At 42.4% G+C, this 27,669-nt stretch overlaps 3 protein-coding genes across 4 annotated transcripts; 1 reads left to right on the plus strand and 2 right to left on the minus strand.

The window, feature by feature from the left end:
- The first annotated feature begins 1,674 nt into the window (after nt 1-1,674).
- Nucleotides 1,675-4,711, plus strand: tmem88a (transmembrane protein 88 a). 2 transcript variants are annotated; one of them, XM_076750840.1, is made up of 3 exons: nt 1,675-2,153; nt 3,324-3,646; nt 4,188-4,711. In XM_076750840.1, the coding sequence occupies exons 2-3, from the start codon at nt 3,338-3,340 to the stop codon at nt 4,473-4,475; spliced, it is 597 nt and encodes a 198-aa protein (XP_076606955.1). In that variant the 5' UTR covers nt 1,675-2,153; nt 3,324-3,337; the 3' UTR covers nt 4,476-4,711. The 2 variants fall into 2 exon arrangements, with proteins under 2 accessions (XP_076606955.1, XP_076606954.1); XM_076750839.1 differs by having other exon boundaries at nt 3,321-3,646; nt 4,188-4,710.
- Nucleotides 4,712-6,587: 1,876 nt separating this feature from the next.
- On the minus strand, nt 6,588-12,548 carry pcolcea (procollagen C-endopeptidase enhancer a). The gene is made up of 9 exons (XM_076749971.1): nt 12,260-12,548; nt 10,101-10,209; nt 9,748-10,006; nt 8,124-8,248; nt 7,880-8,016; nt 7,452-7,786; nt 7,283-7,363; nt 7,035-7,205; nt 6,588-6,935 (listed from the first exon to the last, which is right to left on the minus strand). Exons 1-9 carry the CDS (start codon nt 12,346-12,348, stop codon nt 6,805-6,807), a joined length of 1,437 nt encoding a protein of 478 aa, XP_076606086.1. The 5' UTR covers nt 12,349-12,548; the 3' UTR covers nt 6,588-6,804.
- A 3,765-nt stretch (nt 12,549-16,313) lies between these two features.
- Nucleotides 16,314-27,472, minus strand: vamp2 (vesicle-associated membrane protein 2). Its single transcript, XM_076751154.1, has 5 exons — nt 26,905-27,472; nt 22,312-22,414; nt 21,948-22,106; nt 21,373-21,424; nt 16,314-21,204 (listed from the first exon to the last, which is right to left on the minus strand). Coding segments are annotated over exons 1-5 (333 nt in total). The 5' UTR covers nt 26,907-27,472; the 3' UTR covers nt 16,314-21,187.
- Between the last annotated feature and the right edge of the window lie 197 nt (nt 27,473-27,669).

A 27,669-nucleotide genomic window follows, 5' to 3' on the forward strand; every position in this document is an offset into this window, starting at 1 on the left:
TTTGAAACCATGTTAGCTTGTCAGTGAGTCTGCATACTGTGCGTTTCCATCCTCTGAGGGTTTCTCAAAGATCTTTCATCCTAGTCTTTTTCTACAGAGGACCACAATGGAAAAACATCTTTTTATTGTTTTTATTCTCAGTTGTATTGTATCTCAGGACTGAATGACTGCAGCACTGGCACTTCATAGGCTCTTCTCTGGGCATGTGCATGCATGTTGCAGCTGGCCTTCAGCCGCAGTGTGATGGCCACTGGGTGGCTCCACTGGCCCAGTTTGCTTAAGGCCACTGTCAGAGTTGAAATTGCAGGAGGAGAGACCTTTATTTTTTCCCTCCAACATTTTCCCGACACCAGCTTCTCAAAGCTGCAGCTGCTCCGTTTCGTTACGGAACAGAGAAGTCCAAGTCCAAGTCTTTCTAGGCAATAGCGTAGTCTGGATCATTTGACCAAAGTGGGACATACACTCATAGTGAGCCCCCAGCCTATATACTGCCGATGACAAGAAACAGAATATAAAGTAAAATAACAGGACAAATTACCAATTTTTTTAAAACAACAAAGAGCAACAATCGTGAAGCCTGCACATGCACCCAGACAGTCGCATTACCTTTTCTATGTGTAATCCAGAGGTTTTACCTGTCTGGTTGCTCTTTGCCATATATTCCTGTCTTAATCTCTGGGGTTTGAGGACATGAGAATGGCAAAGCTGCAGACGCAGGGACAGCTCATCATAGAACGTGGTCACAGCAGCGGATTTCCCGGTTCCAAGGACAGGAAGGCCGTTCTTCCTCCACCAACCCCCTCAGACACTGACATACACATACAAACAGGACACTGTGGCATTGTTAATAGCAAAACCACCCAACGCTCCCACATTTTTTACGCACAGTACTAATGCCATGGACTCTTTGATCACTTTTCCTTGTGTCAACTTTTAAAATGCCCTTATTCACTCCAGGGAGTGCATATATTTAAGAAATAAATAAACAAAGATGTCCAGAGCGGCATGAAAAAATGAGACTTCATATCAAAATACTAATTTCACCCTTTGAACTGAGCCCCTCTGGTTTCTTATCAGTCCCATGATAGCTTCTTTCCCCAACAAAATTAGTCAGCGTTCCCCCCTCCCCCTCCCCCTCCCTATCCTCATTTCCTTATGTTCTCTGAAAGCAGAGCTCTGTTTTTCATCAAAAGGTCAAGGGCCAATTCTCTGTCATTCCTGCTTCAGAAGCAAATTTTCAGCAACTCTGACTTGCCCTTTACCTTCTTCTTTCAGCGCTGTGTTTTTGCAGAGCAGTTGAGCCACACTGACACTTTCATCAGCACAGTTCCTTGTGATGGTGTAGCATGGCCTTTATCTTACGTAATGGTCAGTCTTACAGCCACAAAGTGTGTTTATTGGCAGTTTGTGGCTTTATTTTAGCATCAACATCAATACAAAACCAGCTCAGCTGTTTTGGATTAAGAAACCCACCTTATCAGTATTTGAGAGTGGAGTAGAGAAAGTCCTCAGTGAGGGTGTCAAGTGTTGTGGATTGGGCAGCATACCCTGACTCCTCTAATCTGTCCAAATAAACACTCTTCCTCCCTCCCCCTAGTTCCAGGGGTTATCACAGAAACCCTCCACTGCTCCCCTGCCCAGACACAAACAGCAGCCTTTAGCACAGCCCAGCCTGCTTTCTGTACATTCGCATCAGAGGCAACACAGGATACACACTCACTCACACACACATGCACACACTCGTAGCCACTCAATCATATCAGAAACTGGAGTCGCAGTGAGGAAACAGAATGTCAGGGAAGGAAGCGCTGAAGTCAGTGGGAAAGCAGAATTTGCCTCAAGTCTACAGAGCTCTTTTCTGACCCATGAGAAGTCTGAGGGAGAAGTCCACATTCAAATATCTGATGATATTTTTGGAAATCAGCCAGAACACAAAAGGAGAAGGTTTTTAGATTTAATTAAGGAGCAGAAAGTCAACCTACATTTGGATACCACCCTCAAGATCTGGGTTTTCAAAAAGAAAAGACATACATCAGGAGGAAATTCTTGAAATTCTCTTTGTCTCTGAACCACTCTGCTGCTCAGGTCTTTCAGCGTCCCATCATCTGCCGCCACCATCAAACTGCAGGAAGACACATCAGGTTTACCGCACAGTGAGTACAACAAACTACGTCACCATTTCTTTTTTAATAAAACCTTGCTTGTAGATACAGAAAAATGCTCGTCTGACCCGAACAAAAGGGCTCAGTTTACTGGAATACACACAGTTGATTGTTCTATTGAAACACCCTGAATGTTAATGTTACTCTGTGATTCTGGAGAGTTAGTTGTGATTTCTGAAGTTGATCAATAAACAAGGCGGCTGTATGGATGACATTATTAGAGGGCAAGTGTTTGAGGTGCTCAGTGATTGAATGGATGAAAGGCTGACACACACTCACAAACAGATCCACATCAACAAGAAAACACTTTAAAAAAAACTGATGGTTTTATGAATCCTTCCTCCTTTCTCTTCATGTTTTATACCCACTTAAGTGTCTAAAATCCTACAATGTGCCTGAAGCCTGTTTAAGTTTTCTCTTTGTGTAGCATCACAAACATGTGAGCCGATGATGGAAGCGGGTGGTGCAGATGTAGCGAGCTGTAATTTACTTAAAATGATGGTGACAGACGGAAGAAAAATGAAAGATTGCTTGTAAAACACGTGTCCACACGGTGCTTGGCGTAGTAACAGTAGCTGCTAACACAGCCAAGAGGGAAATGGTGGAACTGGCCTCTGTCATTTTCTCATCACTTTTAATTTGTCACGTGGAAATGTTTCCGTCTGATGCAGTTGTTGTAAAAAAATATGCTCTAAACCAAAGTCATAACATGGTTGTGACAATCAGATCAGCGATTAGTGGGTTTTTTCCAAGTTTTCCAGCTGTTCCTGGCTCATTGTTCTTAGACGTGGTTCTTCTGGAGTTTGAAGGTGGGGTCACTGGAGCCCATTTCCTCGCACTTAGTGCTGTATGGTTATCTGTGTTGACTTTCCACTACTTTCACCACATTATTTAAGGAACCTATTGCTTAATGGATTAACATTCTTAAGCTTTAGAGTGAAGAAATCAGGGCATGCAGACACTTAAAATACTTGGCACTCTGTGATAAATACACATCATTTCAATATTGTGAATCACAGAGTTTACACAGATTTTCTCCAAATGTAAACTTTCAATCTTAAGAGCAGAGTTAAAATAAAGCTACTGCAATCCAGAATATTGATTAGATTCACCAATCATATGAAGCTATCAGGCTTATGTTGCTTTTCTTTCCTGCAGCAGAGACCACAAGCAAGATGAGTCTGTCACGGAACGGGACGCTGGAGAAGACGGTGTCTGAGCAGGCCCACTCTGAGCGGGGCTCCCCCTCCAGAGCGGGGTCAGGGGTCGTGGTGCCGCCTCCATACTCCCTGGGGGGCAGCGAAGCTGCTGACACCCCCCTGGAGTTAAGGGGCTCTCTGGACTGCTGGGCTTGCTCTGTGCTGGTCACTGCACAGAATCTGATCATAGCACTGATCAATGCCGGGCTGGCCAGCATCGTGTTCGGCACCATCCTTACCCCTGCTCTCACCATGATCATATTCGGGTTCCTCTGCCACTCCACAGTAAGAATCCTGACAATTTTTTTTTTTGTTTACTTTTTTTGACTGACAGATTGAAATGTAGTAGGTCAGACTGGTGCCGTGTCCCTATGCCATACTACATACTACGAGCATACAGTCATAATAAAGCATGTTAAAGAAATCTTTCGTACTGACAAGAAATGATGCTGACTGTCAATCAAACTGGGAATTTGGGAAAGCCACTGTTATGTTTTTCCAGAGATTTGATACTGTTTTCCAAGATCTTACTGGATCTTCCTGGAGCTTAAGTCTTAATTTGTTGCAGCTGTTTGCAGGACTCTGCTCTGGTTCCTTTGTGCGGTGCACTGTGGGACAGTAGTGTACCTTAACTACGCATATTGAAAAAATCCAGCATAGTTAGTTCATACTATAGTTTGCGCTATGGAACAGGCTGCAGGTTGGGCCTAAAATGAGGGGCATACTGAAGAACTAGAGGCAGCTGTGTGTGTGTGTGTGCGTCCTGTACACTTGATTTTTGCATCCATGCAAACATGCCTTCATTCCCCCTCCCCTTGCTCTCCAGGTGCAGCCCCATGGAACATCTCTGTATTGCTCAGACCTGCTGGATGACAGCGGCTGTGTGGCTCTGCTGGTTGTGGGCTTTCTGCTGCTCACCCCTCTGCTGGTCCTGGCTCTCGCTGCCTACTGTCGCCTGGCCCGACACCTCCAGCTGGGCATGTGTTTCATTCCCTACAGCCGAGCCGTCTACAAGAACCTGCCCGCCTCTCGCCACCGGGGCACTGGTGCAGGAGGCTGCTGTGGCCAGCGGGGGGCTTCAGAGAGGGAGGGGAAGGGTAGCGTGTGGGTGTAGGACAGGAGAGGAGAGGAGGATTGTATATGGTTGTAATATGTATCCCAGTTTAATGACCATGAATTGGGTTGTTTGAGTCTGAAAATTTCCATTGCATTTCTTTTTCTAAAGCCATTGTAAAAATCCATTATATTTCATCATTTATAGTCACTGTTTTGAAGTCGTTTTTTTTTTTTTTTTAATACAATTTCAATATATTGAATGTATTTTATACCTTTTTACAATAAAGTGTCACTTGACCTGCCCAGCTTTGTGTTTTACACCTGCAGCATGATGGACTGAACCAATTATATATTTAAGAGGTGAAGTTTAAAGAAATGTGAAATACACTGAATGAACTAAACGGGTAAAAGATGTGTGTCTCAAGCAAAGTTCCATACATAAATCCACGTGTTAGACTGTGGTGTATGTGATCAGAGTCATCTGAATGTAAAACCACTGCATTTGTCTTATATTATTCCACAGACACTTATGGGACATTGTTGGGACAAGGTGTTATTTAGCTGCCAGACACAAGTTGCTTATTTTCATTAAAAATCAGACGGCCAACCTGGTTACAACTGTCAGTCTTCTTGATAAAGCAGAGAAGGAACTTTATCATTTTTTCCAACATTCTAATGACTGTGTAAGATGGAGGTATATGTGCTGTCTGGCTCACGGGTGATCATCTCTTTATTCACACTGGCTCTACTCAGAAGCAGCAAGCTCACTGTCTTTGTAAGCAGAGATATCACAGGTTAATGTTAATAGTTTCATCCTGATCTCCACACATCATTGATGAATTGATATGTATTTGATGTGCTATTCATTTAACTGTCAAAAAATGTGTTTTTGTCAAATGGTAATTTCTTAAAAAGTAATAAAATATTTCAAGTAAGACCAAATGGTTGAGAAATTACACCAAACAAAGGAGTTTGAAGTTATTCTGGACCTGCATCTACCTCTACTGGTGAATATTAGGAATTACAGATCTTTTCTTGTTTCAAAATTCTTTCTAAATAAAGTAAAACAAAGTCTTTTTTTAAATGCACTTGCTGACAAATATCATCAGTTTTATACTGATTACATTTTGTATGCAGTCTCTTGAAATGACGCTCAATAAAGAGTTCTATTTTGTGATGAAGGTTTATGTGCAGCCATTATTGAATTATTATTATTACAGAAGCATTAAGTTGAGGAAAAGGGGTTTAAAGTTTTCAGGCTGGATAGCAAACTGTAAAGCAGACAGAAAATTTGTGATGCTGATTATTTTACCAGAACCAAATACCTAAAATTGCAGATGCTGCACTCTGCCTTTGGATATTCTCCACAGACTGCTCAGGGAAACTTCAGTATTATCATAGAGCAGCTTTCTGCAGTGAATGCCAGAATGCAATAACTACAATCACTGCTAACCAAAGTGGCACTCTTGGAATGGTTTTTAGGTCCATGTAGGTGTTGCTGATATCTCCTTTCATAGTTTTCATAGTTAATTTTCATCAGTTTTGACCAAATTACATTTTTTGCTTTTGTAGGTCTGGCTGTTTGTGTTTGTTCAGGAGATTGGTGTTTAGCATGCTGTTGGTGATATCAGAGATATTTTGTAATTATATTCACATGTTGATCTACATTACAATTTAATACAGTTTGTGACAATTCAGTATAAGTGTATTATGTATGCTGGGGTAAAGTGGAGAAAGGGAACATACTATGAACAGTTTTGAAAGACCAGTGAAATTAACATAATGATTTAAATTGGAGCATTATTGATAATTAGCAGTCACTGCAATAACAATAAACGTAATGTAATATTTTTAATGTGTTCACTTGTAATAGATACTTGGTGATAGATACCAACAGCAGCTTTTCAGACAAGAGTTTGACATCTAATATCTGTGCTCATTGTACTCTTGATTAAATCAGATTTCAAAACTCTGACACATAGGTCATGTGACTAATGCTCAACTCATATCACAGGATTTTAAATCTATAACTGCTTGGAGAACATTTGTTAGGATTACCACAAATTTATCTTGAGTGCTGTTACCCTTCAAATCCACGAGGTGGTACCAGAGACACAGTTGGAGAGACAGCGAGAGCTACAAAGCCATGAATAAGCATGAAGTCAAATCATTGGGAAGAGATATAAAACCTTTATTCATATATAAATTACAAATATAAGGTTTACTGTGTGTTTGTATAAAGCTGTATTCCTTTAAAATGGTGGATAAAACATTGAAACATTATGTTTTAGTGTAATATTGTGCTTTTAGTGGATATGTATTTCACATTGTAAAGTGGATTTGTATGTTTGATATATCTGAATTTCCTGGCCTGGACAGACGGGAGGTTAACAGGGTTGGTTGTTAATGTTCATTAATAATTTGTGATGCGGGGCTTTGTATGGAGCAGTGAATGCTCCAGGTTCCAGGGTACCACGTCCTTCGTCATCCACTTGACCCATGATAATGTAGTTGATACCTGTCGGAAAGGAAAAAAATTACCAAAAAGATCGATTAGTGTTTTATTTTTGAGTAAATAGAAACGCTGGTAATCTGTGTGTGTCCAAGGCGCTGATACCTCTGCGGAGCAACGGGCACTTCTTGCACTGTGACACCAGCTTAACCGACATGGTCTCTCCGACTTGCGTGATTGTTAGTCGACCTGCCTTGTAGGTCTTAATGAGGGAGACGCTAACGAGGAGAGTGCCTCTGGGCCCAGGGGCCAGAGAGGTCACCTTCCCGGTTATCACTGGGAAAAGGAGGGCTCAGTCAGAACACAACATCGGATTGGTTGCTTGTTGCTTATGTGAAGGGTGGGAAACTTACCAAATTCACTGGCACAGAAACTGGACTTGATGGTTCCATCTCTTTTACAGGCTTTGGCGCACAGAGGATTTTGAGGGACTACTATAAAGAATGCATTAAAAAAAGCACATTAGATATACATCTTCTCCACACTGACGCACAAACATAGTGTGCACATAAAGTCACCCACCAGGCCTCTTTCCATTGGGCCTTGTGGCGACCACCCTCCTGTCCTGGCCTGTGGTGCCCTGTCCACGGCCTCCCGTAGGCTTGACTGGTTTGGGTCTCTGAGTGGGCACATATTTGGGGGTGGGGGCGGGTGGCTGTGCAGTGCTGGCAGGACGCTCAGGTGCTGCAGGTTTGACTGCAGGCTTTCGGGGGATGGACCTTGTACTACCTGTATTAACTGTTGGTATGTTAGAACCTGCTGGGATGCTGGTGTAGTGGGCGAAGAACCCATCAGATGTCACACTGAGGTCAGATACAAACTGGACCAGTAGCACGTTACCGCTGCTGGTAATGGGCCTGGACAGGAGACAGGTAGGAAGGTTAAGAATAGTCAATTTAGAATGACTTTTTAAAAGCCAACAAACAGCTTCAGAGATGTCTGTCACTTACTGTGGGACCTGATCGCCGCAGTATCTTCCAATCAGGCGTGAATCGTCTTTCTCTCCACCATTAAAGAATGCCACATAGTCAAACCGACAGTAGGTGTCAGCCTCCAAGACAAACTTATCAAATGTCACGTGGATGACCTGGTACCCAAACAGACACAGAAAGATAATGTTGTTTACCTCGTTCTGCGAGTATAAGACTTTGGAAAATCAAATGTTTGCATGCTGGGAGTGAGCGTGGCGCCAACCATATTAGGCTCCACAGTAATAAGCCAGGAGCAGCTGGTTCCAGGTGGGTATTTCTTGTCAGGCCAGTTGGGCGTCTTGATCTCTCCCTGGGCCTTTGTTATCTTCCCTCCACAGAACTGCTGGTCTGAAACAAGTTGTCCACACTCCATGAGGACAACATATGAAGATAACAGCAGAAAATACTCTAAAGGTACGGTAAGAGGTTTTCTTCCTGAAGACTTTTTGACTTTTACGGTTGAATCATTGATCATACAGGATGTTGCATCAGTCATGCTTATCTGGAAGTTGAAGATCTTAGTTTCACAATTAAGGGCTGGTTATCGTAATGTTAGCAGAATCCAAAGTATACACAAGGGAAATACATTACGCAAGCTGCATTTAGCACATTCAGCCAAAGTGGGCCCCCTTCCCCTCTTATTATGAAATCAGTTTTAGATACGTCTTTTCCTTCCTTTTGGATTTTATGCTTCTATTATAGCACATAGTAGAGGTATGAGTAACAGGAAACGGGGGGAGAGGAGTATTTATACATGATATCTCCATGTATGACTATCTTAATAACAATGCATCAGTGATGGTAATAAGAGCCATCAGGGATGGATTGTTTGGACATCTTTTAAGCTGTATTTTCTGGCCTGAGAAAGGATTACTGTGTTTCATGATGAAAGGTGATGGAACAAGAGTTTACTGGAGTCTTGTTTTACAGGGCAAGTTGTGTTCACTCTTGATGTTTGATGCAAATCTCCTTTCAGCATTTTGCTCCCAGTGGTTCTTTGATATGTCTTTTAGAAGTCGCTTTATGCGCTCATTGACATGAGACGATGCACGGAAGGAAATGCTGCTGAATTAATTCAGCAAGTGAAGCTAAATTAAGCTAAGCTCTTAGGTGGAAGGTTCAATCTACTATTGGAATACAGGGGCTAGCAATTTGAGGTAAAACATAGCTGTTTTCCCTCTGATTTCTTCTTCTCATCTGTCTTGCTTTTCTCTTTTGCTTCTTGAAAGACACAAAAGTCTTTGGTTTTGCTGCAAAAGCCTCAGTGCAATTGTCACATTTTGAGACATCCCCTTTGTGTCTGACCTGATTGCAGGAGTGGACTAAAGCATGTGCAGTCCTGAGAAGCTAAAATATTTTTCACATACACAGAATTTTCTATTTAGCCAGTGATAATAACGAGACTCATAATATAAACATTTCAAATGGCTAATAAAGACTTAATTTCAGGCTTCTCCAGGGCCCTGCCCTTGTTTGGGTCCCGGGTAGTTCCACTATTCCCATCACTACTACAGCCTTGTCCAAGCTGTGTGATAAAGGAGAAGCAGAAGGCTTGTTTGGATACACAACAGTGACTTGAGAGTGTCAGTTGCTCATGAAATGGCTCTTTCAAATATTTGATCGTTTATAAAGAGTTAAAAAGTTGGAACTATTGATGGTTAATAAATAATTCACTAAGCATTTATGGATCAGTTCTAAATCATTAATGAGAACAAACTTTGGGTTGCCATGTTGTGATAAATCCCTTTGACTTTACTGTATACTTTGTGGTGTGTTGTAAGCCCATGCAGGCAGCACATTTGTAGGCATGACTTAACAGAAAAACAGAAAAAAACTTGACCACATACCATCTACATATGGTTTGGCTCCACTGAAGTAGGCCACAAATCCTCTGCCCTGCGTCTCTGCATCAGAGGCCATCTCCAGCATCATCGTGTTTGTGGTAGAAATAAGAGCGCCGGGGCGGAAAGTTCCACAAAAACGACCCAGTTTTTGCACCAAGTTGGAATGGCCGTTGTAAACATCCAGATAGTCGTAGCGGCATTGTGAGTCAGCTTCCAGGTCAAAAATACGGAAAGAGAGCATGACCACGTTTCCCTCCGGGACCTGGAAACCAGAGGGATTGCATCTGAGTCAGACACTGAATGGCTGCGTGATGCAGGAGTCAGTATTTAGGCTTGTTGCAGGGTAAGTGACTCACGGTGATACGCCAGGTACATTTGCTGTTAGGTTTGTAAAAGCTTGGGAAGCCTTCACTGCCAACAAAGCCTGAGTCTGCGACCAGGTCTCCTCCACAGTAGAACACAGGCCTGTGGAGCAGGAGCCAGAAAGAGAGAGGGCATGGGGGAAACAGGGACAATACTAATGGCACTGTAGGTCTATGAGACAATAGAACTGCATTCATACAAGTCCACTGAGACTCTCTCTAATCCCACAGTGTTTTAACTCACTTCCTTCACAGGTCTGTCTGTAAATTCTGACCACTCTAGGCCACTGAGGTCATGTAGAATTTACTGGAAGAACTGAGTGCAATGTAAATAGACAAGGATCTTATTAGCCTTGACAGGGTGTTGCTACATCTGTTCTTGCATATGTGCAAGCTGCAAGTCTGCAGTTAGATGACCGAGGACTGAAGGCAACTAAAAGCAAAAACAAACAGAAATAGTCAAACCACAGTCAAGTTATTTGTGCCAACACTTGAGCTCTGTAGGAACATGTTTAGAAGAAGATGATTGATGAACACAGACTCTTGTTTACTCACAGGCCCACTCCATCTCAACCATGAAATATGCCTTAAAATAGACACGAGGCCTCACTTTATTTGAAAAGTCAAGAGCTGATGTTGATCATAATGCAAGAAGCTGTTTATTTACAGCAGCAGCCTCTGGTCGGTCAACTCCGAATAACTTCAGGATTGTAAGCTAACCGGAGATAACTGGCTAAATGTTGTTGTCAGTGTTGATCTTAAGACAGACAGGCGGCACGACTGTTGAGTTGTTGGTTCATTTAGTTATTTCGCACAACTTATTCATGTGATTATTTATGCCCACTGTAAATGTTTGTTTTTCTTTTTTAATGTAGGCCTATTTAACATTGAGCACTTCCATAGCTATGACGTGATTTGTTATTTCAGCTGATTCAATATTTATGAGTAAGTGTTTGGCTTGGTTGAGGTAAAGCCTTCCAGAGTGTACAGAGAGGCAGCAATAAGTCTCAAAGAGTCAAAAGTACCACATTGTTGATTATTTTGGAATCTGATATTCAGGGATCAACAATGAGCTAAAGTAAAAAGTTGCCAACTACACACATAACCAACCTGTTTCGCATTTTAATCTCATTTCATCACATTAAAAATGAAGCTTTGTATACTTTAACTACATGTTTATCTTACCAATAAACATCAGAATCACCACACAGGATTACAAAGCCCATTAAAAATGTGAAAAGTGAAGCCACCGAGCGCTGTGGCTGTCTGGATGGGTTCCTCGGTTTAAAGATGTCCTCTACTGCTTCAGAGTTACAAAGATGAAGACGCATGAACAAAAAAGAACTGTAGTTCAGTGTTAGCTGACGAGCACATTTTACAGCTGACTCGTCCAACCTCAGAGTTATTTTGTTGCTTCATGTAATAAATTTTGCTGCTTCCCAAACACCCAGACCTCAGTGAAAGTCGAAGCTCATTTCACAGAGGGGAAGAGTTCCTATGTCAGGCTGTCGCCAGCAGGGATGTATACTTATGAACCAAGAAGAATGTGCCTGTGATTATGAAGTTTTTATCGTTTGGCATTTTACTGTCTGTCTGTGATGTAGAGAATCGCTGTTTTTTTGGCTCGGTTGTAGAAATAATGCCTTTAAAGCTGTTCATGACAATTCAAAAGAAGTAAGAAAAGTCAGAAAAACATTTGCCTCCCCCGTTCTGAAAAAGTAAACCTATACTTAGATGCAACACAAAAACTGTTTCCCACAAACTAGGAACTCAGACAGCAGAACCCCAGCGAGGCCAGACGCTTTCTGATTTGAGCCAAGATGTCCAGAGCCGGAGCCAAGTCGCTCTGATTCGACCCCACAGGCAGACCCAAAAGCATTAACATCTGGCTCAGCCACTGCAGAGTCAGCGTGCCTCACATCATGAGCCAAAAGCCAACAGGACAACTCTGTGCCCAATCAAACAGTGAAGTGGAAAGAATTTACTTACAGAAACAGGAAAGAATTCAGTGTTTTTCACCCTCGAGTTCCAGACTTTAGTGAACTCAATTAGCTGATTCTTGTTAAAACTAAGACCAGTACCCTCACCTCGACAAAATGAAGAGTATCAGTCATTCCTCAAACATACGCAATCTCCTCAAACTGCAACCTCACCTGGTGTAATTGGTTTGCTGAGCCTTTGTCCATCCTAAATTCAGGGACAGGAACAAGGGGAGAGCCCAGATGCAGATCACATACATCATGATGCAGCGTGCAGACAGAGCAAAGCAGACCACTGCAGGAAAGGGAGATGATAGTAGGAGGAAAGAGGTGTAAGACGGGGGGGTAGGACGAGAAAGAGGCCGCCTGCGAGGGATGGGCGGAGAGAATGAATGAGTGGGGAGGAATCAGACGGGGAAGAGAGTTCGAGAACGGATAAAGAGACGGACAGTGATGCTGAAAGGACAACAGCAGCGACAAAGAGCCACAAGGGGGGTGACGTGAATGGGGAGGGAGGGAGGAGAAGGCTTTAATTAGAGCCAGATGTTTCTCCATGATAAGTCTGACTTCTAGGAAAGAAGGGCAGAGAGGAGTAGAGGCAGAAGTTGTGGCTGATGCTTTGTGGACATTCAGAAAGGTGTGGATCTATCACACAGCACATGTTTCATGCTTCTTCACATGGTTGAAACTTATGGTAAAAGGACTTGAAATCAGTTCTGGATGGCTGTTAGCTCCATTAACGTCCATCGTGACTGTCTGGCTGATCACTGTACAGGGTGCACAGGTGGGGCCAGAGCCTGAGGCTCTATGGGCTGTAGCACTCAACCAGTGGAGCCATAAATCTTCGCATTCCACAACAACGTGTGAGACCTTTAATCTACTCAGCAGAATCTTTTCTTAATGTTTTAACTTTAGCTATCTGGTTCAAACAAAATAAGACCCCAAAAGGAGCTCCAATAAGACCTAAACAAAGAAGTCTCCTAAAACAAATGATTTCTTTCCTCTTACCGTATTTCCCCAAACCCCAGGGGCTCCTTTGGCTCCATAACATCTGAGTCAGAGAGCATCTATAACCCGTACAATCCACCAAGGCAAGAAAAACACCGTAGAGGGGGGAGTATTCAACCCTCTGGCCTACATTGTTGAGGCCTGTGGAGGGGACACTGCTGCAATAATACTATAAAATCAGCTGCTTTTACACACTTCAGAGCTGCAACACCTTGATCAAAGCCTGGGGCGAGCAGCATGGACAACTCATGAAAGCACAAAGCAGAGTTTCCACAGAGGGGCCGTGTCTCCGGTTACATGTGGCATATGCCTTTCACACTGTGATTGAATTCAGAATCTGCTCTCAGGTTTTGCAGTCTGCTTGCAATAGTTTTGGTGCCACAGGGAAGGGGGACTGGTGCTCATGGTGAGCTGGAGAAATGAGCTTTCCCTAGTCCTGCTGTGTTTGTGTTAACCCAAAGTCCTGATAACAGGCAGCAGAAGCAGGAATGCGATGACGTGCAGAGTCTGCTGGGGGGCGGACAGCGTCTGAGTGTGCACAACTCTGCAGCCACTGCCATTATGTGTGGGAGTAACAGCGACCTTTACACTTAGCAGGAATCCAAACTCAAGGGTGTAGGTTTCTGCAATAACTCCTGATGAATCCTTCGAGCTGGGTGTGCATTCCTTTTGGAGCGTCAGAGGGAAGCAGTGGGGGAGTAGATGACTGTTGTGAGATGGGAGACAGATGGGTAAGGAGGGGAGGGGTTGGAGAAATGAGCATAAATGGAAAACAAACTTAAAACGATCTGACAGAGGAGCAGTCTGAGAAAGTGAGAAGTTGTTTTTGAATGAAGCCTGGAGTCAGGTCATGTTCATGCCTGCCTGAGCCAACCGATGACTGTACGCCACACATTCCCTCTGCAAATGACTCTGCTATTGTCCAAGACAATCACTTCGATTTATAAAAACACACTATTAAATGTGACAGTGCGCTAGAGAGGTGGAAAACAATGAATAGAAATGCGTGTGTGAATCCATCCGAGGTGATGGACCGAAACTGATGATTCCATAATAATCATAGGCCCATCTGTTCTCTGTAATTGTGGTTCCTCTTAAATTCACTCCCTGCAGTCTCAAAAAAGAAGAAGAAGATCTGTCCTCCAATTATGCAGCGCAGCACAGCAGGCCAAGTTTCATGTGACTTCAGAAATAAATAGAAGCACAAGCACAGAGATAAGGATTCGACCAGAAATGCTGCTATCCTGCTTTTAATCTGAGAAATCCTTCAGGAGCATTACAGACGGAGCCCGGCACCAGAAGACTGCAAACTGTGGGTATGAAACATCAGCACGAGTCTATTGGATTTAAAGAGGGAAGTCAATAAGGCATAATAACTTTTTCCTGGATGCACCTCACTGTGCACTCCATGACAAAATGTGATGTGCTCAGCCAATGGACAATGTGCTAAAACTCTCACAGCACCTCATTTGGCTCTAACAGGACGCTGCACTGAAGTGAAATCTCATTATAAGCACCTTTAAACACACTGTGGATACATGTGATTGTCTAACAGCATACAGTGTCACACATACTGCTGTAGCCTTGCCTCACTTTTCATGGCAACTGCTCAGGAGATACATCATCATTTGCCAGTAAGTCCAAGGATTCTAATGACAATATCATGCCTGGTAGAGGACAAACCCTTTCACAGTGGAAACAACACTCAAGCATCTCTTTTTCTCAAGCAATAGACGCAAATATGCTTTGTATTCTCGAAAATGAAAGGCACAGAGGAAATCACAGACATCCGCCAATTTGTTGACTATAGATGACTAATAGGCCAAAAACAAAAGAACTTGTTCTTGCAGTGATGTACTTTTGCAGCTTGCACAGAAAAAGCAACGCAGATACGATTTTCTCCTCTTACTGTTTACCGTATAAAGCCTGTGCAGTGGTGGTTAATACTAACAGATGTACAAACTGCCATCTCAAAAGTAAGCATTCAGGCTTCAGATTTCCACACGGAGCAGCATTTTCTGTTCAGTATTCCTCTTCAGCACACCAATCTGTGCACCAATCAAGACTGAAATGTTCATATGCACTTGTGTTTTCTAATGCAGACGTTATGTGATACACATTAATGATGGATCAGCTGACATCTTTCTGTCTGAACGCTGACAGTGAAACCTCTGTCCATACTGGAGCTCACCGTTCTCATGCTGACACCTGGTGGTGAAAACTTGAAATTACAACGTCGGCGGCGGAGCTGCAGAGAGAGAGAGGGGTGGGTTCAGCGACGTGCAGCGACTCCTTCAAAATAAAAGTCGCCGGAAGTGACTGTCTCTAGTGGCTCTTTTCGCAACAAAATGTAGGTACAGCAGCTTTTCCCCACTGTTCCTACACGACTTCCTACACTGTTCCATCATTTTGAATGACTGTGGATCCATGAAATGTTTGGATATGGTCTTATAATAACCCATCCAGTGCAGTGGTGTTACTAGGGTCTCTGGGAGCTCCAAGCAACCCCCCCCCCACCCACCCACCCACCCACATTTGAGATGATTTGAAATGGATTAGTGGTTCTCAAAGTGAGGTCCAGGGACCAAAAGAGGTCCCTGAAAGCCCAGGCCTATCAGTAATCAATAAAACAGTGGCCAAGGGCTCCAAGCAACTGCCTGGCATGCCTGTCCTCAAGCCCCGCCCCTGATCCAGTGCTTGAAACCTGTACTGCATGAGCAACAAAAGAGGTTTAATAATGTTTCTCTGTGAGATCTGCGCAGTCACACAGCAATGTGCAATATACACCATTAACTGGATATGATAATATCCCTTTAGGTGTCATTGTTATCATGATCTCTAACGTGTCTCTTCATATACTCTTCGAAAGGGGATTGCAGTTGTGACAGCTGATAGATGGGACTAGGAGCACATGCCATTTGTATGTATGAATGTGTAGACTTCAGTGGTGTGTGTGTGTTAGTGTGAGGTAGGATGTAGGTAGGACTCTGGATGAATGCTGAAATGTGCACTTTCACGGCTCCAGGTCTCCATGTATTTTAGAAACACATGTAACTAGGATGCATTAAAGAAAGAGGTTTATCTTTGTATTGATAATAAATTTTATACTTATTCATACAGGTCAGATAAGGTCCCAGAACTGCAGTCAAAATTGCATCTGCCCATGGTTGCACACCCACAAAGCACATAAAGCACACACAAAAGTACAACTTGTCATAGGTACTGTTTTTCCAATATACATATATTTCATGATGTTCATCAATATAATAAGACATTGATAGATTTACACTACAATTATTTTATGTACTTTAGTTTTTCATTCAGTCTCCTCTCCTTCACGTTGAGTCAACCTTGCTCAGTTCCTAATCCCATACCAAATGACAGCACAATAAATCTATCAATAAATAAAAGCAAAGTAAAAGAAAAAGATGAAATAAAACTGAGCACATTGCCCATGATCCTCCAGCCCGGTCCCTCCTGAAAGGCCAGATGACCAGGGCCAATATGGGCCTGCATCCCAGAAACCCCAGTCCCAAAGAGAAATCAAAATCTTTCCTCAAAAATAAACAGATTTAAACAAAAAATATATCTTGTAGATACAAACGGCAATCTGATGTAAACTGTAGAATCATTCTAATCATTCTGGACAATTGAAGGTAAAAATACTTTTTTTCCCCATTGACTTCCCATTGTCTTTACCTTTTCCCATCAGTGCTTACACACAAACAATTCAGTGACATCTGGAGTTATTACTAAATTGATGCAAAAGAGAAACACAATATTTGGTTCAAAAATAAACACAAGTTAACATATGTTAAGTAGAATATTGTATGTTTATAGCCATCCAGTGAACATTCAGAGACTCAGGTTCCCTCCTATCGCTGCATTCATCGCATTTGGGGGTGAACGTAAACCCCCTCTGTACACACAGTATTAGGTGACGCTTTGTTGAAGGACTGGATCTGCTGTTGGTCTCTTTCTTTATGTTTCCTTCCAGGTTTGAATGACAAGTTCACAAGTTATATTCCAAACCTGGAAGAGGGTCTGAATACACTTTCCGTGTTGGCAACTTGCATTTGGGACCCCCCCAAATGACCTGAACACAGCGGTAAGTTGAGATCACTGAACAGTTCTTGAGGCTGACATAAGACAATATTCTCCACTGAATCATGTTCCCGTCCCACCAAAATGAACGAATCACAACAGAAAAAGTGCCACGGTGTTAAAACAAATGCGCACTTCTTTTCATACAGACAATAAAGCAACAGAAAGAGAGAGCACTCACTTCATTTTCACTATTGTGATCAAATTGGTTGAGCACTCGCAACAGTTGGATTAATGGAACACACAGAAGTCCTACCCCAATCAGTAGTGTTATTCCCCTTCAGTCCACTGTGTGGTTAACTCCTGCAGGGTGGCTGAAAGGACCACATTTTAACCCTGTAATGATTTTCTATTGCCAAAATCCAATTTTACTGTTAATAATATAATTTTCATCCTCATATATATTTTGGTAAATTGCTAATACCTTAAACCTGAGGATATAGGACCCCCTACTCCCCAAAACACCCCCATATTACAACACCAAACAATGCAGATTTTTTATGTTTTTCTTGGTTTATGTCTAATAGCTATAGTTAAGTGTATGTCTTTTCATTTTAGAACTTGGCAGCACTATGGAGACACGGAAAAAGAAGAGTTGTGCTATTATTAGTTATAGGATCATGTGTCTAAAAACTTGTTACCGATTGAAGAGGCTCTTCAGACCTGGAGACACCTGGTGGAGGAGTCTGCATTTGAGATTTGAAGCATGCGGTCCTTATGTTTTGGTTTTAATTTGCATATGTTAGACTGGCACACTCACAAGCCAAACTGACACACCATGTAAACAGTGTGTGCTAATTAAAAGGTCCTGTCATCGTGGATAAGAAGGGTGAGGGTAGAAGCTATTTAAAACAGACTGGGATAGTTTGGATAACCTGTTTGTCTCCACTTGTTTTTGATGGCAATTGGCAGCATAAGCATGGAAATCTGGTCTTTGGTAATCTTCTGCAGTTTACTTTTGCTCTGTTTGAAGGAAAACTTGTAGGGGAAGGGGAGGAGTGGGTTTGTCAGGGTTGGGGTCCTTGCTAATAGAACTGGCGGGCAGATCTGTAACCTCTCTGCTTGTGTACTTCAGTGGTCAAGGAAACAACGTGCCCTCACTCTGAGATTTAAGCGGCCTAATCTGTCGGGATAAACTGGGGATATTCCCAAGACAGAGCTATTCTAACACACACACACACACACATACATTGATGCACCTGTGCACCACACAGACACACACGCACACTGTAGGATTCAGAATCAGTGAGTTTAGCAAAGGGGGGCAGGTTGGTCTTCTCAGCTGGTGAAGAAGTCATGTTTAAAAGAGACAAGGCTACTAAGGCTTTACACACACTTGGTTTGACATACTGTATGTGTTTTCATGGTCTCTTAATTCTTTGCAGTGACTTAAGCCAACTGTAAAGATAAATTTAGACATTTTAGGATTGTTAACAATGGCGTCAGTGGCAGTGCAGCACGAGCTGAGTTACTTCCTGTTGAGCATTTGTTAATGCTGCTCTGCACACTTACAAGTCTTCAACGAAATCTGACTGACTAACTGAACTCCAATGATTTTAGGGCTTAGATTTACCACGATCAAAGAATGGCTCCAAATCCCCCAAAATGCCATTTGCAGTTTCAAGGAATTTGAGGTTTATGTCATCTCATGTGTACAAGGCCTTAGTTTGACAGAGCATTAAAAAACAGGTGCATCATGTTGCCCTGCTCTCCTGCTCATAGCGTAGCCCAAAGGGTAGTATGCACAGGAGTGGACGCCGAGACAATGTAAAAGAATTGTTTAAGACCAAACCAGCGAGGGCACCAATGAAAGAAATAACAATAGAAGCCTCTCCCTTGTTGCTTGGCAGTGTATAACGCACGGAGCTGAATTACAAAAAACACAGCAGACGGAGGTAAAGAGGAGCTCACTGCTGTTGGCAGCAAACAGTACTGATTGCACACTTCCTCTTTACCTGTCTGTTTCACACAAAAATATACTATAATAAAAAATAGAATCTATTATATTTAAAAAAGAAAAAGGCCTTAACTATAGGGAGAAACACTGAGACAGAACCACTGCGCTAGCAAAACACTCCTCAAAGGAGTGCTTGTCGTTTTGGAACAACTGCTTCACACGTCTCGAACCTCTGACTGCAAATTTCTGAGCCTTCCCCTAAAGTTGCTGAACTAAAACTCAACTGTGAATTTGACTGTTTCCTCATTAGCCTCCGTCCCTGTTCCAGGATTTGCAAAGTAAGGCTGAATTGTCTCTTTTAGTATGTGCTCTTCATGTCGAGAGGTTTTGCTGCACGAGGATCTCCGTTGGCCAGGCTATTGACCAGCCAGACAGCGCCATCAAAAACAAGGTTGTTTGTGCATTTTAAACAGATTTCTTCTCTGCAGTCAGCCACTCCCCCTACACCAAGTGTGAGGGTGTGTTTGACTGGAAATATTCCACAGTAACTGGCAGAGGTGACTGAAGACTAAGGCTTTTCAGTGACCATGTAGGTAACGGGCCGGAGAGAATTAACCTTTGCTTTATGGAAATGAATCAACTGTCCAATTTATGCGACGGCCCTATTTTATCACCTGGTATAAGGATTGTTTTGCAAGCCCATATCCACAGTTTGACATTAATGACATCTCCACAGTATACTGTAAGTGTAATGTTAGGATAACATCATTAAGATTACAAAAGAAAAGAATTTGGACAGACTGAGAGTCTAATCCTGTCCATCCAAAACTTACCCTTACAGCTATTAACTATTTTCTCCTATGCTTTGTATGACTGACGTTTTAGACACAAGTTTCATTGCATGTATTTTTTTTTTTTAAAGATACTTACACTTACATGTGCTACGGTAAGACCATTTGCACTAGACTGCAATGAAGGAATGTTTTCGAAATAAGACACTACGTAATATTTAAATAAAAAAAGAAACATCTACAGACATTGGTCCAACTGTACTATGGCAGTATTGAAATTATCAGATGAAACTGAGGTGTTCAAGCATGCTGAGAGACAGAAGAGGGCTGGGGCGTTTAAAGACATTCCAGATGAAAGTTTGCAGGGGGGAGAAAGAGAAATGACACTCAGATGGAAAAGACTGGAAATGATGATTACGAGGGATAAGTTTAACGATTCATGCATTATTCTGTATGTTTGATCAATATCAGTGAGCATTAACTCTCTCAGAAAGCCAGCAAAGAAGCTAAGACTTGATTTTTTTAGCGGCATCAAGTTACAGAAATCTGGAGCTGAAATAAGAGTATTTTCAAGGGCAGTTTTGTCGATGTAGTCGCTCAAACTTATGTAACTTGATGATTTTTTTTTTGTTTTTTCAGTGAAAGTTTTAGATCTCTGGCTTGTTTTGGACTGTCTGAGTGGACACGAGTAACACAGATTGGACTTGAAAATCAACTGGTAATCCATCGGTTGGATGGAGGCTAACGCCACTGTGCAAAAACACACCGAAAGGAGAGAGTAAGCAGGGGACAGACGGATGATGATAACATGCAAGATACACACTTTGATTAATAGGCAGTAGTTAACGCTGAAGCATACGTAAAATTAATACAAAAATTAAAAAATACAAAATGCACACACACACGCACACACACCTACAAAACAGTATATATCAGAATAAAACTCTACAAAGAACTATATATATCAGTTATGTAACAATTATCGCCAATCGTTGTTTCCTTTTCTGTTGTTGCACCGTCACAAGTGTTTGGTTCTCAGTATGGCGGGTTAGAAAAGCCAAGAGTACCCAGAAAGGAGACAGGGCCACACACTCACAGGACAAATATTGACAGGGGTCCAGAGGCAAGGTGGTGGAAGTGGGGGAGCCATGGGGCCCTGAAGGGTTTAGGGGTGTTATATCGAAGCTAATCGGATAGATATATAGAATCAATTATTTTCTCATGGTTAAATTTGAAATCGATTTGAGGGTTTTTTTCTGTAGCAAGGAAACTGGGATTAGACTGGGGTAGGAGCGACTCTTCTTAGGTGCTGAAGTACACTGTGGGAAGAAAGACAGGAGAAGGAAATGTGATGGAGTTAAATTCATAATGGATACAGTAATGCATCAGCATAGAACTTTTGTCAACAGCTTTCTTCAAATGAATATTATATTGGTTGAGATAACAATGACAATGACTGTGTAAAAAAAAGTTCAGAGGATTCTTACCAATAATGACGATGAGGACAATCACGCATATCACACCCAGGATAATCATCATCTGTGGTCAGTGGATTTGCAGAAAATGCCATTAGAGAAGCAGTGAAATGTGTCACTTTATTTCAGTTTGACCACACTTTCATTATTTTGTGTTAACACAGAACAAATACCCTGTAGCCCAGACAAAGTTTCACCTGTCCTTTTCTGTATTATTATTCATGCTGACGTGTAATGAATTTCTCAACTGTCCTGTAATCCCCGGCTAAATTAACCTCAAAGACCTCAAAGTCCAGCAGCCTCTGCTTTTTTTTAACACTGCTGCACAGCATTAACGCCATGACGGCAGCACAATGACTCGTAAAATGACATGCCATTGTGTAATCCAGTGATGATTTAGATAGTATGTGTTGAATTTATACCCTGAAACAACTAATGACACACTGATATTGATGTCGCAGAAAGCCTTTAGCAGAAATTGACATTCCCAGAGGTTTTTTCATCTGTCTGTAAACAGGATAGTTTAAGGCAGCCTTTACACACACATATTTGCTATCTGAGTGATGTGCACGTCTGCCTGTCCTCACCTTGGCATTCTTCCACCAGTATTTATTCTTCAGTTTTGCAGCGCTGGTCTCAAACTGAGAGGCTCCAGCCTGCAGGGCATCAGCCCTGTCGTCCAGTTCTGACAGCTTCTGATCACGCTCCAGAACCTTATCCACGTTTACACGCATGATATCCACCACCTGGGGAAAGACACACAAAGCAATGCAGTGTAATCAGCTATTAAGACAGAATGAGGGTGAGGGTCCGTCAGGATGGGGCTGAACTAGCATGCGAGCAAGCATAGAGAGTCACCAGCGAGACCCCAAAGAACAATGCTGAAACCGTAGATGTCTACATCCAAGCCTCACAACATGACCCTGGGTTTGCCGCGAAGTGAGCGCTCACCTCGTCCACCTGTGCCTGTGTCTGCTGCAGACGACGGTTGCTGGTGAGGTTGGGAGGTTGATTCCCTCCCTCTGCAGCAGGGGCTCCAGCGGCTGGGGCAGACCTAATGATTAAAAAAGACAAATATACAGAGGTTATATAAAGCATACAATCCAAGAAAAGTATTGAAAATACAATAGTTTGCCAGAGCTGAAGGGGGAGCAACCACATCAAAGGAGAAGGCCACAGCTACTGAAAGTACGGCGGCCCCCATGGCGTCTTAAGCAGGGGTCAGCAGTGTTTGTGTGATTACCCTCACTGCCAGAAGGGGGAGACAAAAGTTCTCCACAGCAGTATTAACTGTATTTTATAAAGTGTAATTATATGTAGGACTGCAACTAATGATTATTTTCATTGATTAATCTGTTGATTGCTTTCTTGACAGTTGCTGTTGTTGTTTGGTCGATAAAATGTCAGAAAATGGTGAAAAACGTCCATCTGTGTCTCCCAAAGCCCAAGACGACGTCCTTGTATGTTTTGTTTCATCCACAACCCAAAGATACTCAGTTTACTGTCACAGAGGAATGAAGAAACCAGTAAACATTAACATGTAAGAAGCTGGAATCGGCTTTAAAAAGTTGTTAAACCGAATAATGAATTATCAGAATAGTTGGCAATGAATCAATAAATAATACAAATAATTGACAGCTAACTGATTAATCGTTGCAGCTCAAATTATGTGTCGTATTCTGTTGTCTCGGAAAAAAGTTAATTAGTGACAACAACAGGAAACATGGCTCAGCAAAAAGACAAATATTTCATTTGTTGTGCTCATAAATATGCTCATTTGGGGGAGCATTTGTTATTGTTAATTCCCTCAGATGTTGGTATATTTGCTCACAGGGAGTGGAGTTTTGCTGTGGACTGATCAGTGTTGGGAGCTGAAAGATAATGGCAATGCGATGGAGTCACTACTTTGCTGTTTATCAAGAGGATGTAAAGTGCTGACATTCATACTGTATGAGGCCATTTAAGTTAGAATCAGATCTATTTTTCAGGAATTGGAAGATTTACTGTGTCCCAAAAATGAACAGCTTCAGTTCTAAGTCCAGATAATCACCTCATATCACAGAAAGAATCAACGACTGCAGGCTTTGCAAAAATCAAGAAGATTTGTCATGTCATGTTGTATTGTGACCTACATAGGCGTCTCCTTTCAGATGCACTGTGCACCAATAATGACCTCAGTGACAGACAGGACTTGTACCTCCGCTCTTTGCAGCAGGAGAAACAAAGAAAACCATAAATCTAAAAAATATATAGTAATTTATGAATACTAATTTAATATTTACACAGTGTCATATAACAGCTGTGCCACAACCTACATAAACAAACAGAATTGGAAGAATTTACAGATCTGATTCACCAAATATGCATTATTTGCCTAATTCTCTGAGAGGCTATTCTTTTTAACATTAGGAAGGAAAATGCATCCTAGAAATGCACTTTTAAATGCATTTTTTTCTTCTAAAATGCATTAGTACACAGGTTTCATTTAAACAAAGGTACTGAAAAATCAGTCGGTATCAATAGATTTCTATTCATGATAATTCCTAAACCTGCTGTTTCTAAGGACATTGTTGACATATTTCCAGGCAATTTGTTTCATTCTGTTTCTGTGATTCCCCACAAGGGAAATCAGGGGAAACAAAGTCTAATTTTAAAATACAGGCTCCACTACAGCTAAATATCATGTCTGAAATACAGAATGGACTTCAGGCACAATTAGAGGCACTCAAAGGAAACACAAAAAACAGTGTGATTATTTGTACGATATTTCATCATGCTCTATTGCTACCAATCCAAATAATGCAATAAAATCTGAGGTGCAACTGTAGATTAGTGCTTTATGATAAAGCTAAGGCTGCAGTATGTTCTGACGAATATACCTTAGTTATAACTAAGCTACACTACCAGTGTGAGACAAAACTCTGTATAAAGGTCACCTTTACACGCTCACACATGACTAATCCTCTAGCAACAACAAATCCTTTTGAATAGTTGGCCTCATGGTGCTGGTGGTCCCTATCAGCTGCTAACCAGTCAGAACAGAAACTGGCTGATACATAACACTCAAGGCTACCTGTGATGTCTGTAATTATTACTATTATGTGTCTTAAACAAAGATAGATATGCAGAATGCATTTTATGACTTGAGAGTGATTATCATTCTGCAATTGCCATATGTTTACAAATAAGAAACTGGATTGGTGCAAGGACCTAATAAAGAATTGTGCACATTCACTGGTGAACATTAAACTAGACAATGTCTATGTAAGAACTGCAGGTTTCTTTTCACCTGCCAGCAACGAGTACCACCACAAAGCTGTAACGTGTGCAGAGGTTCACGCTATCATCGCCTCTGAACTGGCACCCCAACCAACCAGGAAGAGTTGCGAGAGCAGTGACAAGATTTCTCACCAGCTTCCACGTTCTGTGAACACCGCCCACTGTGTTTGATGAAGCGACAAACTGGAAGCTCCACACCCAAGTGGGGCAACTGTGTCTGATCAGTGCCACTTCGGTACACAATCTTCACTTTTAATTGAAAATTAAAAACTGAATTAGGTTTCTGAACGCCCCACTGATTGTGGCACTTGGGACAGTAATATCCTATTTACTGATACAGTGCATTTCAACAGGTATTGGTGGTAAATGTAACCTGGTGAACCTATGTCACCTGTCTCAAGATCACAAAAAAGGGCCCTAAATGTCAGCCTTTTGACAAAAACTGTCTCTCCCTGCTGATGAATTTATGTGTGGAGGTAGAGTTTTGCCCCATTTCCTGAGGATAATGCCAGAAAACAACAGAACAGAAATATAAACATATAAAACATACAAAAAGGGAGCTAACCTAACCTAACATCCTGGTTTGGTAAAGTATCACATTCCTCTCTCTATAGTGCATTACTTATGTCAGATTTGGTGTGAAAGCTAAATATATTAAAACCTCCTTCAAGACACATCTTATAAAAATAGTCTCGCCCTGTGGTCTCCAAAGAGTGCTGGAGCAACACTGAGGGACTCGGTGCAAGGTTTTCAGGGGCCCCAGATGAAATGCAGAATAATTTAAACACGAATCTTACTTCTTCTGTACCAGACAGAATATCATCCCATCATTTAACGTTTGATTTAAACCACTGAGGGAACAGAATGGATTCCTGTTTGTTTGCTCAGTCATGAAGAAGCATGCTGTCTGACTTTGAGCACTGGAGAGCGACATTTCAGCACTGGACAGCGCCGCAGCAGCCGAGGTGATCCCAGCCTCACCATCCCAGTCTGCGCGCTGTCACTGAACTGGAACCGAACCCTCACCACTGGTTTCTTTCGTTTCTCACCGTGTACACGGCACAGCAGGCCGACATGAAGTCCTGGAAGACATCACGTTTCACGACGGGCACGACGGGCCTGTAAATACACCGAGAGCCTACCACACAGAGGGCGTGGAGGCTCCTTAGGCACCCGGGTGGACATTTCTAGCAACATTTTGGGTGGCAAATGAAACTTAAAGCCCACAGAGGGGGTGTTAGCAAACGTGTTGCCACAGTTCAGTGTTCAGTGGCTATTTCAACAACAATCTTTCCTTAGCCTACCCTTTACATGTATGCTTCATGTGCAGTCGAAACCAGAAAGGAAGAAGTAAGGCAGCAGAGGAGACATTTTACAGGCTTAGTTTGGCCATGAAGACGCAAACAGCCTGAAATATAGTGAGATATATAGCTGTCCGCCCTCGCACGACAATCGACGACACACAGTAGGAGGCTAGGCTATCCCCACCCCCCGCTGTAGGTTGCAAATATCACGTAAACTAGGCCTAAGCCTACTTCAGAGCTAATAATATCATCGTCTATAAGAAGGTCTGTAGAGTATTCGTCGAATAATGTCGACGCTTTAGACGTTCACCGTCGTGCCCTTGCTGTTTCTAGAATTAGCCTGGTCGTCACCTGCGCTTCAGCGACACGAAAATGAAGGCCTGGCAAATGTTCAGGAAGGACGAAAAGCTTTTATTGTGCATGATGTTTTCTTTAATGTGCTTTTAATGAGCCTGTGGGTGCTCGCGCAGACGGTGTCCTTTTCAAATCAAACCAGTCCAAACTGGAAAAGAAAAATGCGTGCGTGCTGGCTCCAGTGAAAAGCACGAGACGATTAAATAAAAGAAACACGCGATGGACACGGAGCTCGTTCATCGTGTAAATGGCATAAATAAGCCTAATTATGTGTCTAATAACAAGATAAACCCGATGCCTCCGTCTGTTCCAAGGTTAGGCCGACGCGTTAGCCTGTACATTTACGTTTGGGCCATATTATCAGCAAAAAAAACAGCTGTAAAATTCAATCCAACAGGCAATATGTAGCAGTGGTATATTGATGAACATGACGGCAATGAAATAACCTCAGTATTTGATGGCAAAGATACACAAGCGACCATTCAGACCACATAAATCCCAAATAGCCTGCCAACATCAGTCGTGAGGACGAAACTGGAATTCATTAATAAGTCAGGATTAAATTCAAAAACCAAAACAAACAGCTTTAAAACGATGCTGTACTTACATTTTCCTGGTAGTATTGGCTAGACAGCTGTGCTGAAATCCGGGCTGGAAATGTTAGCGCGTACTAAGTGGCTGGCAGATGGATGTGGATTGCCTTCTGCGCTCCTCTCTACCCTCTGGCACCCTTTGGTTGGTTATTGTGGCGTTTCCCTGCCTATTTAGGCGGAACTGTGGCTTGTCTCTGCCACTGAGATCTGTCCCCTCGCTACAAAACCTCTTTTCCTTCGTTCTACTTCTACGGTGATGCGGCACCTGCAGGCTGATACTAGTGCCGGGCGCTGTCGGAGTCCGTGCTGTAATGAAGGTGTAATAAACAGCCGCCTGGATTAGGTGGACAAAGATGGCTCGGTGACGTCAATCGCGGCGAGTTTCATGTTGAAATGGGTGGCCGGACGCTTCTAACACACCGTTTTAATGGCCGGGACGGCGCTGTTTTTATCTGGGGACGCTGTTATTGGCACTCTGAGCATATTTCATTCCCGGGCATTACATGTCAGGGTCATGCTCGGCGTTAAAGCCCCTCTAAAAGAGCTTATTTTGATGGCACGTCTGTGTGTCAACAAAATGGCGTTCCACGAAAGGGGGTGTGGCGAGCTTCGCATAGGTGCCTGGTTATCATTTATAGTAAATATGGAGAGGGATGGAGTGCAGAGGAAACCCACCTGAAAGCGTTTTACCAACATTTGCTTTGAAGAACAGGGCTTCAGTATGACTTCAGGATGCTCTACATTCAGTATGGCACTGTCAATAGTATGAATCTTACATA

Source organism: Chaetodon auriga, chromosome 15, assembly GCF_051107435.1.
Source record: "Chaetodon auriga isolate fChaAug3 chromosome 15, fChaAug3.hap1, whole genome shotgun sequence".
NCBI lineage: Eukaryota > Metazoa > Chordata > Actinopteri > Chaetodontiformes > Chaetodontidae > Chaetodon > Chaetodon auriga.

Bases quoted from the DNA above. Each gene is read 5' to 3' on its own strand.
- pcolcea (XM_076749971.1), bottom strand. From the start codon at position 12,348: ATGATGTATGTGATCTGCATCTGGGCTCTCCCCTTGTTCCTGTCCCTG. The intron at 10,210-12,259 runs GTGAGGTTGCAG...CCTGCTCCACAG, and splicing joins CAGCAAACCAATTACACCAG to GCCTGTGTTCTACTGTGGAG. The intron at 7,787-7,879 runs GTAAGTGACAGA...TCTCCTGTCCAG, and splicing joins TGCGGCGATCAGGTCCCACA to GCCCATTACCAGCAGCGGTA.
- vamp2 (XM_076751154.1), bottom strand. The intron at 22,107-22,311 runs GTGAGCGCTCAC...GTCTTTCCCCAG, and splicing joins CACAGGCACAGGTGGACGAG to GTGGTGGATATCATGCGTGT. The intron at 21,425-21,947 runs GTGAGGACAGGC...CACTGACCACAG, and splicing joins ACTGGTGGAAGAATGCCAAG to ATGATGATTATCCTGGGTGT.
- tmem88a (XM_076750840.1), top strand. From the start codon at position 3,338: ATGAGTCTGTCACGGAACGGGACGCTGGAGAAGACGGTGTCTGAGCAG. The intron at 3,647-4,187 runs GTAAGAATCCTG...CTTGCTCTCCAG, and splicing joins GGTTCCTCTGCCACTCCACA to GTGCAGCCCCATGGAACATC.